General features: G+C 58.4%; 8 protein-coding genes across 8 annotated transcripts; 5 read left to right on the top strand and 3 right to left on the bottom strand.

Annotated features, from left to right (window-relative positions):
* Window positions 1-347: 347 nt before the first annotated feature.
* PSEUBRA_001154 (Major facilitator superfamily) lies at window positions 348-2146 on the top strand (the record flags this gene model as incomplete). Its single annotated transcript, XM_016434456.2, has 2 exons — window positions 348-447; window positions 579-2146. The coding sequence occupies 2 exons, from the start codon at window positions 348-350 to the stop codon at window positions 2144-2146; spliced, it is 1668 nt and encodes a 555-aa protein (XP_016294191.2).
* Window positions 2147-3644: 1498 nt separating this feature from the next.
* Window positions 3645-5623, top strand: PSEUBRA_001153 (Cytochrome b5-like heme/steroid binding domain protein; the record flags this gene model as incomplete). The annotated part of the gene is made up of 2 exons (XM_016434452.1): window positions 3645-3743; window positions 3848-5623. 2 exons carry the CDS (start codon window positions 3645-3647, stop codon window positions 5621-5623), a joined length of 1875 nt encoding a protein of 624 aa, XP_016294190.1.
* Window positions 5624-6015: 392 nt separating this feature from the next.
* On the bottom strand, window positions 6016-6888 carry PSEUBRA_001152 (NIF system FeS cluster assembly, NifU, C-terminal; the record flags this gene model as incomplete). The annotated part of the gene is made up of 1 exon (XM_016434439.2): window positions 6016-6888. One exon carries the CDS (start codon window positions 6886-6888, stop codon window positions 6016-6018), a length of 873 nt encoding a protein of 290 aa, XP_016294189.2.
* A 343-nt stretch (window positions 6889-7231) lies between these two features.
* Window positions 7232-8311, top strand: PSEUBRA_001151 (Crotonase superfamily; the record flags this gene model as incomplete). Its single annotated transcript, XM_016434454.1, has 3 exons — window positions 7232-7692; window positions 7770-8065; window positions 8178-8311. 3 exons carry the CDS (start codon window positions 7232-7234, stop codon window positions 8309-8311), a joined length of 891 nt encoding a protein of 296 aa, XP_016294188.1.
* Window positions 8312-8823: 512 nt separating this feature from the next.
* Window positions 8824-9168, top strand: PSEUBRA_001150 (uncharacterized protein; the record flags this gene model as incomplete). Its single annotated transcript, XM_016434446.1, has 1 exon — window positions 8824-9168. The coding sequence occupies one exon, from the start codon at window positions 8824-8826 to the stop codon at window positions 9166-9168; it is 345 nt and encodes a 114-aa protein (XP_016294187.1).
* Window positions 9169-9430: 262 nt separating this feature from the next.
* Window positions 9431-13108, bottom strand: PSEUBRA_001149 (Gamma-tubulin complex component protein; the record flags this gene model as incomplete). The annotated part of the gene is made up of 1 exon (XM_016434442.2): window positions 9431-13108. The coding sequence occupies one exon, from the start codon at window positions 13106-13108 to the stop codon at window positions 9431-9433; it is 3678 nt and encodes a 1225-aa protein (XP_016294186.2).
* A 334-nt stretch (window positions 13109-13442) lies between these two features.
* On the top strand, window positions 13443-14984 carry PSEUBRA_001148 (DNA polymerase alpha/epsilon, subunit B; the record flags this gene model as incomplete). The annotated part of the gene is made up of 1 exon (XM_016434414.1): window positions 13443-14984. One exon carries the CDS (start codon window positions 13443-13445, stop codon window positions 14982-14984), a length of 1542 nt encoding a protein of 513 aa, XP_016294185.1.
* A 91-nt stretch (window positions 14985-15075) lies between these two features.
* Window positions 15076-16521, bottom strand: PSEUBRA_001147 (uncharacterized protein; the record flags this gene model as incomplete). The annotated part of the gene is made up of 1 exon (XM_016434399.1): window positions 15076-16521. One exon carries the CDS (start codon window positions 16519-16521, stop codon window positions 15076-15078), a length of 1446 nt encoding a protein of 481 aa, XP_016294184.1.
* Window positions 16522-16713: the final 192 nt, after the last annotated feature.

Below are 16713 nucleotides of genomic sequence, written 5' to 3'. Positions count from 1 at the left end.
GTCACCTCCGTCCTCCTGTATTTGCCGCCTTGCCACTAGCGACTCAGCAGCCAGCCCCTCGCCGACTAGCACCCGTCAACGCTGGCGTCCTCCGCGGACATTGCGACACCATCAGATGACCATTCGTATATAGTCTCACGAGTCTTCTCGGCTTGGTTCGCTTCCCATCGCCCTCTTCAGATCTGTACCACCCATGACCAATCCGCTGCAACAAGTGCGAGTGTGACGACATGCAAACATTGCACCTGTAGCGCCAAACATCCCCAGCCTGCTGCATCCCGGCGAGCATCAAACGCCATCCAACTTCTACATATCTCAATACAAACTGACGCTCGCCGCTTCACAAGATGACAGCAAGAGAGCAGGCGCTGGCGCCCAATTCAAGTCAACCCGATAGCAGAGGAATAGACTCGTCGTCGACTGGGACACCTGAAGATACCCCGGCTGGTGAGTGAGATTCTCGACAAGCATCTCCTACACATGCAGAGCGTACCGCATTGCGTGACAGGTGATGAAGTACATATCGACTCGACGCTGACCGTCGCTGTTCGATACCACTCTTTCCGACATTCCTGCAGAAACATCAAGGCATGCATCCAGTCTTTCCCTACGATCGGACCACACCGATGTCTCACCCGGCGAACTCGAGGCGGCGCAAGAAAAGCAAAAAGAGGACTTGATAGCGTCCGCCAAGGAAGAAGAACAAGAAGATCCGAATCTGGTCACATGGGACTCGCCAGACTCGCAAGAGAATCCTCGCAACTGGTCGCATCGTCACAAGTGGGCGGTGACCATCTTGGTTTCGAGCTACACCTTTCTCAGCCCCTTGGCATCCTCCATGATCGCGCCGGCTCTGCCCTTGCTCAGTCGAGACTTTGGCATCACCTCCAGCGTCCAGGAGAGCTTGATGCTCTCGACGTTTGTACTTGCCTACGCATTCGGCCCGCTCGTTCTTGCGCCCCTAACCGAGATGTTTGGACGCCGAATCGTGCTACAGACGACTAACGTCATCTTCATCGCTTTCAATCTCGGCTGCGGTGGCAGTCAAAATGCCACCCAATTGACCGTGTTACGGTTCTTCGCTGGACTCGGCGGATCGGCCCCGCTAGCATGTGGCGGCGGCACGATCGCTGATCTCTTTGAGCCGCGCGAACGAGGCTCTGCGATGGGCATGTACAGTCTAGCGCCTCTCCTCGGACCTGCGATTGGACCGATCGTTGGTGGATGGATCGTGCAACAGACGGGCCAATGGCGGCCCATCTTTTGGGCCTCGAGTGGCTATGGGGCGCTCACGGCTTTCATCGGATTGTTCTTGCTGCCGGAGACGTACGCTGCGCAGATCCTCAAGACCAAGGCACGAAGACTCAGGAAGGAGACAGGCAACGAGGAGTTGCATACCATCTACGAGAAGCAAGATCCGTCGAGCTGGCATGTCAAATTACGCCACAACATGGTGCGCCCCTTCATGCTGCTGACGACACAGCCGATCATCCAGGTGTTCTCTGTATACCTGGCCATCATCTACGGATGCATGTACATCCTGCTCACCGTCTTCCCACAGGTGTTTGGCGAGATCTACAACGAAAAGCCGGGGATCGCGTCTCTCAACTACATTTCGCTCGCTATTGGGTTCACGGTGGGAGGCCAGGTGGGCGGAAGGGTGGTGGACTACTCGTATCGCAAGCTTAGTGCGCGACAGCCAGACGGCAAGGGTCAACCCGAGTTCAAGCTGCCGCTGCTGATGGGGTCATCGATCTTGTTTCCCGCTGGATTGCTGATCTATGGCTGGACGGCCGAGTACAAGACACACTGGATCGGACCCAACATCGGAGCAGCCTTGTTCGCAGCCGGAGCCATGGGCACCTTCCTGGCATGTCAAAGCTACCTGGTGGACGTGCTACCGCTGTACGCTGCTTCTGTGCTAGCCGCAGCGGTGTTTGTACGCAGTCTGGGTGGGTTTGGGTTTCCCATTTTTGCGCCAACCATGTATGATGCATTGGGACAGGGATGGGGCAACACGATCCTCGCCTTGGTGTCGGCGGTGATCGGCATCCCAGCTCCATATGTGCTGTATCGATATGGGCCGTGGCTTCGAGCCAAGAGCAGGTATGCTGCGGACGATGCCAACGCCGCGCGTATGACATAGAGGCTCGAAACCCACATTTGCATCTCACCGACGACTCGCCACGATACTGTATGCTTAGGTTTCTCGTCATAATGGAAGGACGAGTCAATGGATGTCACATTTCCGTGTAATCGCAGCGAGTACAGCTTGACAGCGACAGATGGTGATGAGCGATCGGCTCTCTGGTCAGTCGCGCTGCAATTTTGCCAAGTGTGCGGGATAAGGTTCTTAGAGTCGCGTCTCAGAGCTTGCAGCTGACATTGCCGCTGCATCAAAATCCGGTTGATACAAGCGCTACCCCAAGCCCCTCTTCAAGTGATAGACAAGCAACACGAATCACCGTCGACCGCTGATCCGCTGTGCATGCTCGGCACGGCCGACAAAGCAACTGCTCGACTCGAGTGCGCAAGAAGCGATCTTGTCTCTTTAGTGTTTGCAGAGCTGACTCTTCTCTCACCCAAGCTGAAACGCGGGACGGAGGAGCCGAGTCGGACAGCCATGCATATCACTGCAGCTAGCCTTGTGGGAATGCCTCGTGAAAGGTGGCAATTGGCGCGAGACTGCGTCGCAAGTCAGCCACAATCAGAAAGAGAGAGGCTGAGAAGTCAGAGAGGATCTAGCTGAGTTGAACTTGAACGGTGGAATCCGCTTGTGTACACAAATACTCGCAGGCGAAGAGCAAGGGAAAAAGGGTTGCGGGGTGCTCTTCTGACTTGCATCTGTATGCACGGGAAAGGCGGGGCACTGCGGCATTGTTCTTTGCTGCTTCAGACTGGCATAGTCGCCGCGCCAGGAGTTTGTGCTCTCGGCAAGCTAGGGTTCGAGCGAAGCAAATCAATCCTCTGTGAGGTGGCAAAAGCAATTTCGAAAGCGGGGAGCTGTGTGGCCTGTGCCTTGCTTGCAACGACTAAAGCTGAACAGCGGTTAAGCAGTGGGGTAAAGGGTCCTCTGTCGAATTTGAGCGTGTCTGGTGTGGGGAAACCCCGCCTTTTCAGTGAAATGCGCTGCAGCTGGTTGGCTCGAGAGCCTTGTCTCTCTTCGCGCGCGCGCGAGATAGCCTGCTTCGCTTAGACTCTTCCAGCGTGGCTGAGTGTCCGCCCCTGGTTCGAACCCTTTCTTCCGACCGCTAGGTCCTATTCCATCTGCAGGGCCTGAGGCATCTGGCCCGTGTGCTTGTCTTGCAGCAAACGTCGGCCTGCTTGCTTAGCCGCCACCCCGCTGGCCTCTCTTCCTGCCAACACACCGCGTGCTGCTGCTGCTGCTGCTGCTGCTGCTGCTGAATCGTCCATCTTCGTCGCACAGCTGGGAAAGAATCTGCTTACTGCGCTCTCGTGGCTCGACCTTCCGCATTCCTTATAATCCCAAGCCACGCCTGCCTTCTCATCGTCGTGCCCCCATCTCACTCCTGACTCGTGATCACCATCGTCTGCATCCGTTCTCTTTGCAATCCCTCATCCCCACTACCACTGCATTTCTTCATCTCGTCGCCCCTCCTTCCACCCAGCTTTCTCATCTCACAATGGCTCGCGTCATCGTCGTCGGTGGCGGTCTCTCCGGCCTCAGTGCCGCTCACACTCTCTACGAGCGCGGTGCCAACGTGCTCGTCCTTGACAAGAACGTAAGTTGACCTATCACCTCACACCCTGTCCTGCTTTCAGCATTGTATGCCATTTTTAGCACGTCGACTGACTCATCTATTCATCTGCCATTGTTTCATTGCAGCCCTTCTTCGGTGGTAACTCGACCAAGGCTACTTCCGGTATCAACGGTGCCGGCACCACCACACAGTCCGAGCAGGGCATCCCAGACTCGGCCAAGACCTTCTTTGAGGACACCAAGAAGTCCGCTCGTGACCTTGCCCGTGATGATCTCATCAAGGTCTTGACCGGCAAGTCCGGTGAGGCCGTCAACTGGCTCATGGACCGCTTCGAGCTCGACCTTTCCAAGGTTTCGCGTCTCGGCGGTCACTCGCAGCCCCGTACCCACCGTGGTGGCGCTCAGTTCCCCGGTATGACCATCACGTACGCTCAGATGGAGAAGCTCGAGGACCTCGCCGAGGCCGAGCCTGACCGTGTTCAGATTCTCCGCAAGGCCCGTGTCACCAAGCTCCTCCACGAGAACGGCGAGGTGGCCGGTGTCGAGTACGAGTACCAGGGACAGACTCACAAGGAGAACGGCCCCGTCGTCCTTGCCACCGGTGGTTACGCCGCCGACTTTGACGACGTCAACTCGCTCCTCAAGAAGTACCGCCCCGACCTCGTCCACCTTCCCACCACCAACGGTGACCACTGCACCGGTGACGGTCAGAAGATGGTTGCCTCCATCGGCGGTCGCCTCATCGACCTCGAGAAGGTCCAGGTTCACCCCACTGGTCTCGTCGACCCCAAGGAGCCTGACGCCAAGGTCAAGTTCCTGGCTGCCGAGGCTCTTCGTGGCTGCGGTGGTCTGCTCATCGACAACGAGGGCAACCGTTTCGCCGACGAGCTGGGTCACCGTGACTACGTCACTGGCCGCATGTGGGACAACAACAAATTCCCCGTCCGTCTCATTCTCAACGAGCAGGCCTCCAAGGAGATTGAGTGGCACTGCAAGCACTACGCCGGCCGAGGCCTCATGAAGCGCTTCGACAACGCTCACGACCTCGCAAAGGAGATGGGCATCCCCGCCGACAAGCTCCAGAGCACCTTCCAAGACTACGAGGCTATCGCCAGGGGCGAGAAGAAGTGCCCCTGGAACAAGAAGTTCTTCTCCAACTCGGATCTCCGCATGGACCAGGCCTTCTACGTTGCCCTCATGACCCCCGTGCTCCACTACACGATGGGTGGTCTCGAAATCGACCCCGAGTCGCGCGTCGTCGACAACCAGGGCAAGCCCATCCCCGGTCTCTTTGCCTGCGGTGAGATCGCTGGTGGTGTCCACGGTGCCAACCGTCTCGGTGGTTCGTCGCTCCTCGGCTGTGTCGTCTTCGGCCGTGTTGCCGGTGACTCCGCCTCGAGCTACCTGCTCCGCAACCTTGCCACTGGCAAGGCCACCGCCCGTCTTGGCCAGATCTCGAACCACCTCGAGACCCGTGTGCGCGCCGACCCCACCAACAGGACCATCACCCTCGAGTTTGGCTTCGGTGACAGCGCCTCGTCGGCTTCGGGTGCTCAGCAGCAGAACTCGGCCGTCCCCGCTGCCGTCGCTCAGGGCCAGCCCGCCCAGACCGACAAGGCTGTCCAGCAGGCCGGCAGCGCCGCTGCTGCTCAGCAGACCCTCGAGGAGAAGGAGTACACCATGGAGGAGGTTGCCAAGCACACCACCGAGGAGGACGTCTGGGTCGTCGTCGAGGGCCAGGTGCTCAACGTCTCGGGCTTCCTCGACGACCACCCCGGTGGAAAGAAGGCGCTCATGCTCTACGCCGGCCGTGACGCCACTGAGGAGTTCCTCATGCTCCACGACCGCAAGGTCATCCAGAAGTACGCCGCCGACACCGTCATTGGCCGTGTCAAGGCTTGATTTTGTTGGTTCCCTTTTCACGATTCCAAAATCTCACGCTGTCTCGTTTCGGTCTTCGTCTTTCGCTTGTGGCCCGTGGTTGTTGTGAGAGAAGAACAGGCGTGGACTGAGCAGAAGGCGTGCTATTGAGTGAGATGCGGAGCCTGCTCGACTTATGGTCGATGGGACCGACGAGGAGGGGATGGGTGGGGTGAGTTCATCGAGAGGGGAAGGTGGGCTCAGGCTCTCAGTGAGGGTTTTCGGACGAGGAAGTGTGCTTTGCCAATGCGATTCCATGGTGATCCGCAATTGATAATCCGGTGAAGTGGCGTGGATCAACAATGGAGATCGTAGCTAGTGTACAGCGAAGTCAGTGATAGTAGCGGCCTCAACGTTCCAATGTGAGGGCAGCATCAAAGGGAGAAACCCATATCCTTTTCCTTCTGGCGATCCTTTTCGAGTTTCTGCTCGAGCTTTGCGAACTCATCCAACGCGATCTCCTCCTCTGGATCGAGCACCTGCTCCACACCGTTGACTTCGGGAATGTAGTGCTTGAGCATCCTCTCGATGCCGGACTTGAGCGTGACAGTCGAGGAATCGCAACCACGGCACGAGCCCTTCAACTTGACCTTGACGATGCCGTCCGTGTCCTCTCCGAAGCCTCTGTATTCCAGATCCCCTCCGTCCTCCTGGATCGCCGGACGCACGCGTGTGTCGAGCAGCTCCTTGATCATCGCTACGACCTCCGAGTCCGTATCAAGAATTACCGTGTCCTGCGAGCCATGTGACGACTCGGGGTCGGTGAAGAGCGGGTGGCCGGCGGTAAAGTGCTCCATGATGCTCGAGTAGATCTCGGGCTTCAGCGTCGACCACTGGTGACCCGCGTCCTTGCTGACGGTGACAAAGTCTGGGCCGTAGAAGACGCTCACTACGCCGGGGACGTTGAAGAGCTTCTTTGCGAGAGGAGAGGCCATCGACGAGCGGGTATCGAGGAACTCGTGCGTTCCCGACTCCATCACCTGGTGCCCCGGGAGAAACTTGAGCGAGTCCTCGTTGGGCGTGGACTCGGTCTGAATGAACATGGTACGCTTTTGGATCCGCGAAGCTGGTGAAGGGGCGACGAGGGCCGTGAGAGAGCGCAAACGGAGCGCTGGTGTGTTGGTGGCGGTCATGATGGTTCGACGAGCCACTGGTGCGCTGCGGGCAACATGGCGACTGCTGCTGGCAACAGCGGATCGAGCGACTGCTCGCAGTGTTGATGCGCTTGTCCTTGCTACTGCCGTCATTGTTTGTATCGACTCGAAGACAAGGATAGGGTGGTATGAGAAGAATGGGTAAGTGGCAAAGGCCGAAGGAGAAATGTGTCATGCAAGGCTCGAGAAGCTCAGGTCGGATTGAACTTTTGTATTTGTCATCATTACAAAGGAAGTCTCGCTGGTGTGGGGAAAACAGCTGCGATTTTCACGGGTTTTCCGGCTGGAAGACTCTCCGATGGAGCCGAGCTGGACACAATGTGAACCTTGACCTCCGCTTAGGCCACCTGGGCCGGCCTTTGAGAAGATCGACGAGACCAACACCTTCGACCTCCCCATCATCACCACCACCCAGCACAGCACCAAAGATAACAAGATGCTGGCTTCGACCGTTCGCACTGCTTTGCGCACCACCGCGCCCCGAGTCGCAGCACTCCCATCCACCCGATCGCTCTCCACCTCGCTCCCTCGCTTGTCTGCGACAGCGGCTAAGGAGTACCAGAACATCATCGTCTCGTCGCCTGCCAAGGGCGTCACGCAGATCACGCTCAACCGACCCAAGGCACTCAACGCGCTCAACTCGGCGCTCTTCCACGAGCTCAACGAGGCCGCCGACATCGCCGACAATGATCCCGAGGTGGGCGCCATCGTCCTCACGGGATCCGACAAGGCCTTCGCTGCGGGTGCCGATATCAAGGAGATGAAGGACAAGCAGTACGCCGATGCATACAAGACCAATTTCCTGGGTCACTGGACCAAGCTCACCACCATCCGGAAGCCCATTGTGGCTGCTGTCAGCGGGTTCGCGCTCGGCGGTGGTTGCGAGTTGGCCATGATGTAGGTGTCCACAACAACAGAACCCGGAGAGCTCTGACTAGATCGAATGCTGACTTCATCTTCGCTTGCTTGTATAGGTGCGACATCATCCTCGCTTCGCCCACCGCCAACTTTGGTCAGCCCGAGATCAACCTCGGTGTCATTCCGGGTGCCGGCGGTACGCAGCGTCTCACCAAGGCGGTCGGCAAGTCGACCGCCATGGAGATGGTGCTGACGGGACGCAACTTCAGTGCCGACGATGCGGAGCGACGCGGCTTGATCTCGCGCGTTGTTCGTGAGGGCAGTGTCGTCGACGAGGCCGTCAAGGTGGCCTCGACCATCGCCAAGAAGGGCCAGATTGCGGTGCAGGCCGCCAAGGAGGGCGTCAATGCTTGTGAGTATACGAGCAAAGCAGAGTTAGATTGCTCATTTGAGGATACGAGCCGATTGCTGACCTCTGCTGTACTTTTATATGATCATACGGATGATGTCGCTGTGGGTTACAGCCTTCGAGCTCAGCCTGCAAGAGGGAACGCGCTTCGAGCGCCGCCTCTTCCAAAGCCTCTTCGCGACCAAGGATCAGAAGGAAGGCATGGCAGCTTTCGCCGAGAAGAGGAAGGCCTCCTTCACGCACGAGTAAAGCCTCAAAGCTCACTCGAGAGCCGTCTCGACGTTTGTTGCCTCACAATGACAGGCTTGAAGTGCGCAAAGGTCACGCGGTCTGGTGTGATTTGGGTGTGACTTTTCCAGAAAGCTCTCCACTTGTGTCGGATTTCTATGCAGCAACGCACGGACGAGCAAAGCTTTAAATTTTGGCAGGCAGGGTCTTGCGACAGGGTTCATGCGGGGCTCGCCAGAGGCTGAGTGAGACTTCGAAACCTGCCTAGGGACGATAAGCTGACTCTCGCGGCTGCAGACGTGGCCCATGCTTTCGGCTTGTTCCGAGTCAGAGCCTTGATGTGATCTTCGAGTGTGGGCGCGTGCTTGCTAAGCTCCAGGCTGGCTGCAGCACGGGCTGAGTCGAGTCAGGCGCCGATGAGAAAGTATAAGTAGTGCGCGCCTGGTCGACCACCTTTCTTCTGCTCCCCCTCCATCAGTCCTCGCACTGCTTCATACACACTTCCACACCAGTTTCCAGCGCACATTTGTATCATGTCCACCAAGCCACGCAGCGACTCGTCCTCCTCCACCTCGTCTACAGACCCCTACGCCAACGCGTCGGTCTTCCGCGCCTCTCCCAACTACAAGTCGGACCACCTAGACGACCTTTCGCACGGCAGCACTGCCAAAGCCCACCGCTGGTCCGGCGGCAAGAAGAATCCGGGCAGCGGTCGCTCGCACGTCGAAGCCCGGCTGACCGGCGCCGATCAGATCAACCCAAGCAGGCAGGAGAACAAGGTCTCGGTCAAGAAGAACAAGGATCTGCCCACCAAGATGAAGAAGAACCACTCGCCCGAACAGGCCAAGAAGGTGCTCGAGGCTATGAGCCGAGACTAGGCGTACAAGCTCAAGAATCCCGTTTCAGATGTCCGTTCCTTCGTCCCTGTCCACGCCCTTGTTGTCCCTTCTCACGCTCGTCCTCCATCACCCGAACGTCGTCCAATGTCTCCGAAAGTACCGCAACAAAGTCAAAGCAAAGCACCGCAGATCTCCAAGTCAAGCAAATGTATCCAATCACTCTCTCGCAACGCTATCTCGCAATATCGCGCTTCCCTTGATTCTGGCGTGTGGTGGGTGCATGAGCTTTCGAATGAGCAGCCTAATCCAGCTCAGCGTAGAAGCCGCTGGCGTTCAACCTGCCCAACAGCATCTCGACGCTCGTGATGCTTTCCTGCTCGGTGCCTTCGACGCTTCGTCCTGCAGCGTCGACATCCAGCGCCATCAAGTCTTCCAGCTCGTCCTGCGCTAGTCGGGCTTTCTCTGCTTCGACGTCCATGCGTCTCTTTCCGTCACGATCGTCGGTGCCGCTGTCCCTATCGACGCCCAGTGCCGCTTCCGCCCCTGGACGAGAAGCTACTGGCGAGCGGTCCTTCAGTATGATGAGAGCTTGAACGAACGTATCCATCCTAGAGCGGAAATAGCGATGAAGGTTCTGAAAATCGTCAAACGTCGGCGGCTCGACAGTGGCGGTGGTAGGCGTGTGGAAGTCGATGCAGAGCTGCGAAAAGTCGAGCACTGTCTGCAAAAGGTCTGAGACGATCGTCAGCACTCCACGCTGCTTGGACTTGAGGAAGCATGTCGAGAGCATCCGGTCGAGGATCCGTTCGTGGTATCGCGCCAGCGAAAAGACGTCCTTGAGTTCCAGGCTGGACGTCATGAGCGCTGCCCGCTCCTCCTCCTCCAGCGCCTCGTCGTCGAGGTCACCGTCAGCTGCGCCTTCGGCGTCTGCAACGGCCGTGCGACCGGAAGAAGCACGAGAAGCAAGTTCGTCGCTCACCTCCCTCCTCACCCGCTCCAGCCTCTGCATAAACCCAGACCAATGCGACTCGATCCCGATCTCTTCCACAAACGATCCAAAGGAGTCCAAAAAATGGTTGAGCTCCCACCGGAACTGCTGCATCAGCGAGCGCGTCTTGAAGTCGAACGTGAAGGCAGCGCTCGTCGACTTGAACGTGCACGCCCACGCCGCCCGCATGGCCACCTTGCACCGCTTGATGCGCAACAGCAGATTCCACAGCCGCTGGTATCGGGTCTGGGCTACCTGCGTCAGCAGCGGAGAGATGAGCGGCGGTGGATGGAAGGACAGCGTGAGCCAATCGAGCGCGTCGATCGAAGATGGGTCCGTCCAGGTAGGCTTGCTCTTGCTCTTGCCTTTGCTGGAAGAGGATGCGGAGCGCGGCTCGACGACAGCGAACGACAACCTCTCGTCGAGATCCTTGAATGCGAGTGAGACTGCGTCTTCTGTCTTCCCGCTTCGATGGAGTCTGTCTTCGTGGGCTTGGCGCATGCCAGAGACAGTCTCGATGACAGCTGTGTTGAGCGCAGAGGAAAGCAGACTATCATTGGGTGGCCAGACGCCTTCCGCCGTCAAGCGTCGATTCATGGCCACGACGGCACGTCCGGATGTCGCCGAGGCATCGTCGAGGACGCTGGCCTGGTCCACATCAAACAAGCTGGATACGACCTGTCGCTCGAAATGGATGCCTCCGAGCAACAAAAACTGCTTGCACGTCTCGAGATAGGTGCCAAGACCGAGGTCTTGGAAGAAGACGCTGATGAGGGACATGTTGATGAGCCGTGCCCAGCTCTCGAAGGGCGCTACCAGGCTAGCTTGTGTGACCCGGTCGAAAGACGATTTTGAGATGGCGTGCTCCGGCTGGGAGGGGCAAGCGGCCGAGGAGAGGTACAGCAAAAGCAATTGCTGCTCGTCATACGACGGCAATGCATTGCCATGTTGCAGTGTATCTTGGTGAAGATCGGGCACGGCCACCGTGACAGCAGTCGGGTCCGTCAGGCCAGGAAGCGCAGCGAAGAGTTGCGACATGCGTGCAAACTGATCCTCAAGTGACGAGACCGCTGCTGCTTCGCTGACCTGCAACGGCGGCGCCTCTTGTGCGGGCTCGTCTGAGGACTGAGCCAGGACCACACTTGAGCTGAGTGGCGATGAAGTGTTGCTCGCGGAAGTGGCCATGCCTCCAGTGACCGCCTTGCGTCTTTGTCTTCGCCACCGAGCAATTTGACGCTTGAACTGCACAATGTGGTCCTCCACCGCGTTCAGCTTGGCCTGACTTTCGGGCGTTGACCATTGCCATGTCGGCAGCTCGATGCGCGCAGCCGACATCTTCTCAGACGCTTTGATCGACCATTGATGAACGAGTGGATGATCTTCTGGAGCGGCCTTCTTGAGGAGCCTCAACGCACGACCTGCTTCGAGAAATGTTCTTGCGTGGCGGAAGGGAAGGAAGCTCGGCACCGCTGAGGGCTTGAGTGTGTATCCGACGTCCTCTTCGCCTCGCTCATCCAGCGACCAATCGATCACAGCGCCGCTCCACGGCGTCGAGATCTGAGCCGAGGAAGAACCGGAATCCGACTTGAGCGCCGGAGGTCTGTCGTCCAGCTCGCCCGTGCGATCCGACTCGAACCCAGGAAAGCCGACCCAACGGGCGACCTGCTGGCGCCACGTGACGCTTGTGCGATCGAGCAGATAGGCCAGCACTGCGGAAGAGAGGGGGGCCGCACCGGATGCTAACGAGGCCGAGAGATGAGCGTGCAGATGCGATAGAGTGGCATACGTGTGTTTGAGCCATGCTAGCGGACGGAAGGGTGGAAGCCTAGGCTGACCACACGAGAGAAGATTGCCGAGACTCTTGAGGACGGCGAGACACGTGTCCAGCTCGGCATGTGCATTCAAGATGGCTGAAGAGGCGGCGTCCGGCGAGGACGCTTTTGTGGATAGGACCGCTGTCTGATCTGCGAGCTCTTCTTTGAGCCAAGTCACGACCGTGTCCAGCGCTGCTGCAAGCGCAGGCGCCTCGTTGCAGAGAGCTGCTGCGGAACGGTGCATTGCGAGGATGCGATCGTCGATGCGACGAAGAAGCGCACCAATGTCCAGAAAGGGGCGGACGACGCTATCTGAGGCGGCCTGACTCCAGCCTAGGATGCGTTCGGATCCGATCCATGAGCTTGTCATTGCGGCCGGGAGATGCTGTTGCTCGTTAGTATCCTCTCCCGCAGCGACCAATGAAGCATGCAGGGCAGCTTGCTCTTTCAAACGTCTACGCAGCTGACGGACGTTTCGATTATGTTGCAAAGTGGCTGACCATACGAATGAGGCCGAGTCTGCGTCCCATTGAAAGTGATCTGACGATGTGCCGGTTGTGGCCGTTGTGACGAGTGACCGGAGAACATGCTGGATAGGATGAACAGGAGCAAGATGCTGATCTTTCGGATCACAGACGGCGTCGGGCAGCGCCCGCTCGTGGATTGCTTCCAAGATGTCCTGTTGCCCAGGGCCATACATCTCAGCCGCGGCCAGATCCAGCACCCTTGCGTTGGCTGGCAAGCCCCTGAACTTGACCGACGCGGGACGAGCAACGGCTCGGAAGTCCTCATCCCAGTAGCTTGTATCCAGGGAGCTGAGGCTCGAAGACGAGTCGCTTCGACGTACTGGACGTCGTGAGGGACCTGGAGACGAGTCGGGGTCGTCATCAAGGTCCACGACGCGTTGAGTTGTGTGTAATGGGGATGCGTAGCCGGCCGTGTGGTGCGGATCGAGCTCGTAGCTGGTAGCCCTTTTAGAGAAGGCACCGAGCACAGGATCGACTCCGGGCTCTACATGCTGTGCAAGTGGTGCGATACGGTAGCTGCTGGACAGAGAGCTGCCTGCGGATGACAGGAAGGTCGAAGAGACCAATTGATCGTGGTCGAGAATGGATTGTTCTAGCTCCAACGAGGGCAAAGGAGGCACCTCGAGCACCTCGAGTGATTGGAATGACATGGCGAAATCGGCTGATCCGATCGATTGATTGCGATGGATGCTATGCCGCGAGCATGCTGAATCAGCCCAAGGTGATTGTGATTGTGATGGCAGAGAGGAAAATGCAATGTGATGTGATAAGCGTGGGAACAGGTGACAGAGCGCAAGTCGGCTCAGCCGAAGGATGGTTGGTGTTGGTCTCCCTCTCTGTGGTCAATTTTCGCACGCGCCTTGGCCTAATCAACGCGTCGCTCAGTCATTTCATTTCGAGTCTCAGATTGCACTCACACTTCTTCTCGTTCTTTCGTCCTTCGCCATTCGTTCGCTCTTACTCAACAGCTTCGAGCGCTTCGAGATGCCAGCACCCATTGAGCGACAGTCGATCGCCGCGCCATCAGACGACGCAATCGCCTCCGAGCTCTCCAAAGCTTTCCTCGTACCGCTCGGCTCCCGCTCCTACAGCAAACAGTATGCGCAGCTCTACGATTACCGCCTTGCCTACCTCAAGAAACGCATCTTGCCCCGTGCAAAGTCAAGATGGGTCGACAACTTTGAAGCTTTCTCTCAATCTCAGTCTCAGCCTTTGTCGCAGCTCGACTCATCGGATGCTGGTCCGTCCAATGGAGCTACCAAGCTGAGCATGGACGAGCCACCCAAGTTTGTCGACCGCATCCTGGATGTGCGCCAAGGTGACATTTGCTATGTCGTCGGCAACGTCTACTGCGCTATGCCGCTCAAACCTGACGTATTGGAGGACTTGACGAGAGAGCAATGGCTCGCGCCGCAACCGGTCAGGTCCAAATTCGTCGATTACGCCAGAGACGAGCTCTTCATCGAGGACCAGTCGGGTCGTGTCAAGCTCGTCGGTGACGCCATCCGCGGCGGCACCGCTTTACGGTCTATGCTCATCACTGGTGTCGTAGCTGCCGTGCTCGGCACAGAGACGCGAGCAGGAGACTTTGACGTCGTCGACGCTGTCTTTGCCTCCTTGCCCGCCTCCTCTCCTTCCAAGCCTTTGACGAGCGCAAAGAATGGCCGGGCAAAGCACGAAGGCGCAGCACAAGATCAATGGGTCGTCCTCATGAGCGGTCTCGCCATCGGAGGAGAAGCAGCGCTCGAATCCGAGCTCTCGATGCAGGTCCTAGTTGAATACCTCAGCGGCGAGCTCGGTGGCGACGACGACCGTAGCTCGGCATCCAACATCGTAGCAGCCGTGATTGCTGGCAACTCGCTCGCGCCTCCCACACGCACCGAAGAAGAAGACAAACCCAAGCGGTATGGTCAAGATCAACCCACCTTCTCCTCAGCGCCCACTCTGGCGCTCGACCAGCTCCTCACAGATCTGTGCTCCACCATGCCAGTTCACCTGCTGCCCGGCGAGCGAGACCCAGCATCGACAGCAGTGCCACAGCAGCCGATCCACTTTGCCCTGCTCCCCCGCGCCGGTCGCTTCGACTCGTTGCATCGTCACACCAACCCGGCATGGGTTTCCATCGGCGACCGCAAACTACTCGGCACGTCTGGCCAGAACATCGACGACGTCTTCAAATACGTCGACGAGACTGACGATGCACGTATCGAGATGGCGCTCCGCACGCTGGAGTGGGGCCACCTGGCTCCGACTGCACCGGACACGCTGTGGTGCTACCCGTTCAAGTCGACGGATCCGTTCGTGTTGAAGCACCGACCGGATATTCTCGTCGTCGGCAATCAGCCTGCGTACGCGAGCGCCGTCTACAAGAGCGATGGTGAGGCTGCAGCAGGAGAAGACGACGACACAGAGGACAAGGGCTGCAGGGTGGTACTGGTACCCGAATTCGCCAAAACCAAGCAGGTCGTGCTGCTCAACCTCTCTTCGCTCGAAACAAAGCTCGTCTGCCTCGAAACACCGCTTTGACCACCTCACTTCTTTTCTATGCACGCAATGGACACATCCTATCAGGCTTCCTCGACTCCTTATTCCATGATGTTTGCATTTCTCAATCCTGCTATCGAGCGATCGCCTCGGGCAGCCCCACCTCGCTCATGCGCTCCCACAGCCTCCTCTGTCTGCGCAGTGCATTGCCCGCGTCCACCTCGGCCGACGCCTCGCCCTCGTCCCACATGCTCAGGTTGCTGTACTGCCCCGCGGCGTTGTTGATCAGGTCTCGAAGGGCGTCCCACTCGTCGAGCACCATGCCGGCGAGCGCGGTCGGATGGATGGTGGGCACGTTGAGGGAGGGATCCCATTCGCGTTCGAGGTCTTCGAACGTTGCGTCCAGCCCTGTGGCTAGGCCGCCTGAGGTGTCTGATGGGGAGGGTGGGGAGAGCGGGCCGGAGTAGAGGGGGAACGATTCGGCGAGTCGCGCGCGGAAGACGGTGCTGCGAGCGTAGGCCGTTTGAATGGTGAGGCGGCGGAACTTGTCGTTCTTGCTCGGTCGGGCGGGTGCAAGGCCTTCGGACAATTCGAGCGCAGAGAGGTCCGCCCAGAGCTCGGCGGTGCGATCGACGTGGGCTGGTGGATGCGGCGACGGCGTCACTGCCCCTGTTGTCGGTCCAGAGGTGTCCGGTGTCGGTGCAGGTGTCTCGGCACTCTGATCTGCGTCGTCATCGCCTATTGTGGGCGCTGCTGGTGGCGCATCCGTAAAATGCCTCCTCGGCCGCTGCAATAACCTTCTCAGCACGTTGGTGTCCCTGTTCATATCACCGTAGTCCTTCGGTGCGGACCAGATCAACCACTCCAGATCTGCCAACGTCCTGATCTCATCTGCCTCCTCGAACGCCAGATTCGTATCCACAATCCTGAGCACCCGGACCTTCCTGAAGATGGGTGCTGAGAACCCGCCGACAAAGCTGTGCGGGTTGACACTGGTCAACCTGACCGGCTGGCATGCCGAACCGTACGTATGTGCCGCATGCAAGCTGAGCAGCTCTCCCGCCAGCGCGACATCTTGCAGCTTCCTGCACGAACGCAGAATCGTGCGTACCGAGGTGTGCACGCGTTCTCGCATGTCTGTGATATACGCAGCCTCGTGGTAGGATGGAGGCGACAGCGCGGTGATCAGGTCCGAGGAGGACGACTCTGGGCCAACCCACAGTCTACGGACGTGACGTGCCAGCTTGGTGTTCGACTTGACGAGCGTCGCGAAAGCGTGGATCGTGGACGAGGAGCATAAAGCTATCGTGCTGTAGAGCAACGGCGAAAGACGTTCATAGTAGTACTTGGACAAGCACAGGAGCCGAAGCTTTGCGGTGTTCTCCGTCGCAGTGCAGGCGGCGAACTCGAGGATCGATGTGATGAGCTCGCTAGGCAGAGACGATGCGAGCTGGCGAAGTCGCAGAGCGGCTTGTTCGGCCACTTCATCGTTGCGCGTGTTGGAGGAGACGAGCTTCGTGGTGGCGGAGCGCTTCGTCTTGCCCGTTCCCGAGCTCGCCTTGGTCGGAGCGGGCACCATCGTCGCCGGAATGAACGTCTCTGGAGTGGCTATGGATTCATCTGGGTTACTGTTCCAGGGACGGGGGGTCTGAGTGGAGATGATGGTTGGTCCTCGGTGGCGTGAAGGAGAAGAGCGGAGCATAAGGTTTCAGGCTCGTAGCCTCCACTTGCCCGTCTCCCGATTTTGGATTCGCTGTCAAGGGTCTTGAAC

The sequence above is a fragment of the Kalmanozyma brasiliensis genome (genome assembly GCF_000497045.1).
Source record: "Kalmanozyma brasiliensis GHG001 unplaced genomic scaffold PSEUBRA_SCAF12, whole genome shotgun sequence".
In the NCBI taxonomy this organism is placed as follows: Eukaryota; Fungi; Basidiomycota; class Ustilaginomycetes; order Ustilaginales; genus Kalmanozyma; species Kalmanozyma brasiliensis.
This window is presented reverse-complemented; position numbering and strand designations above follow the sequence as displayed.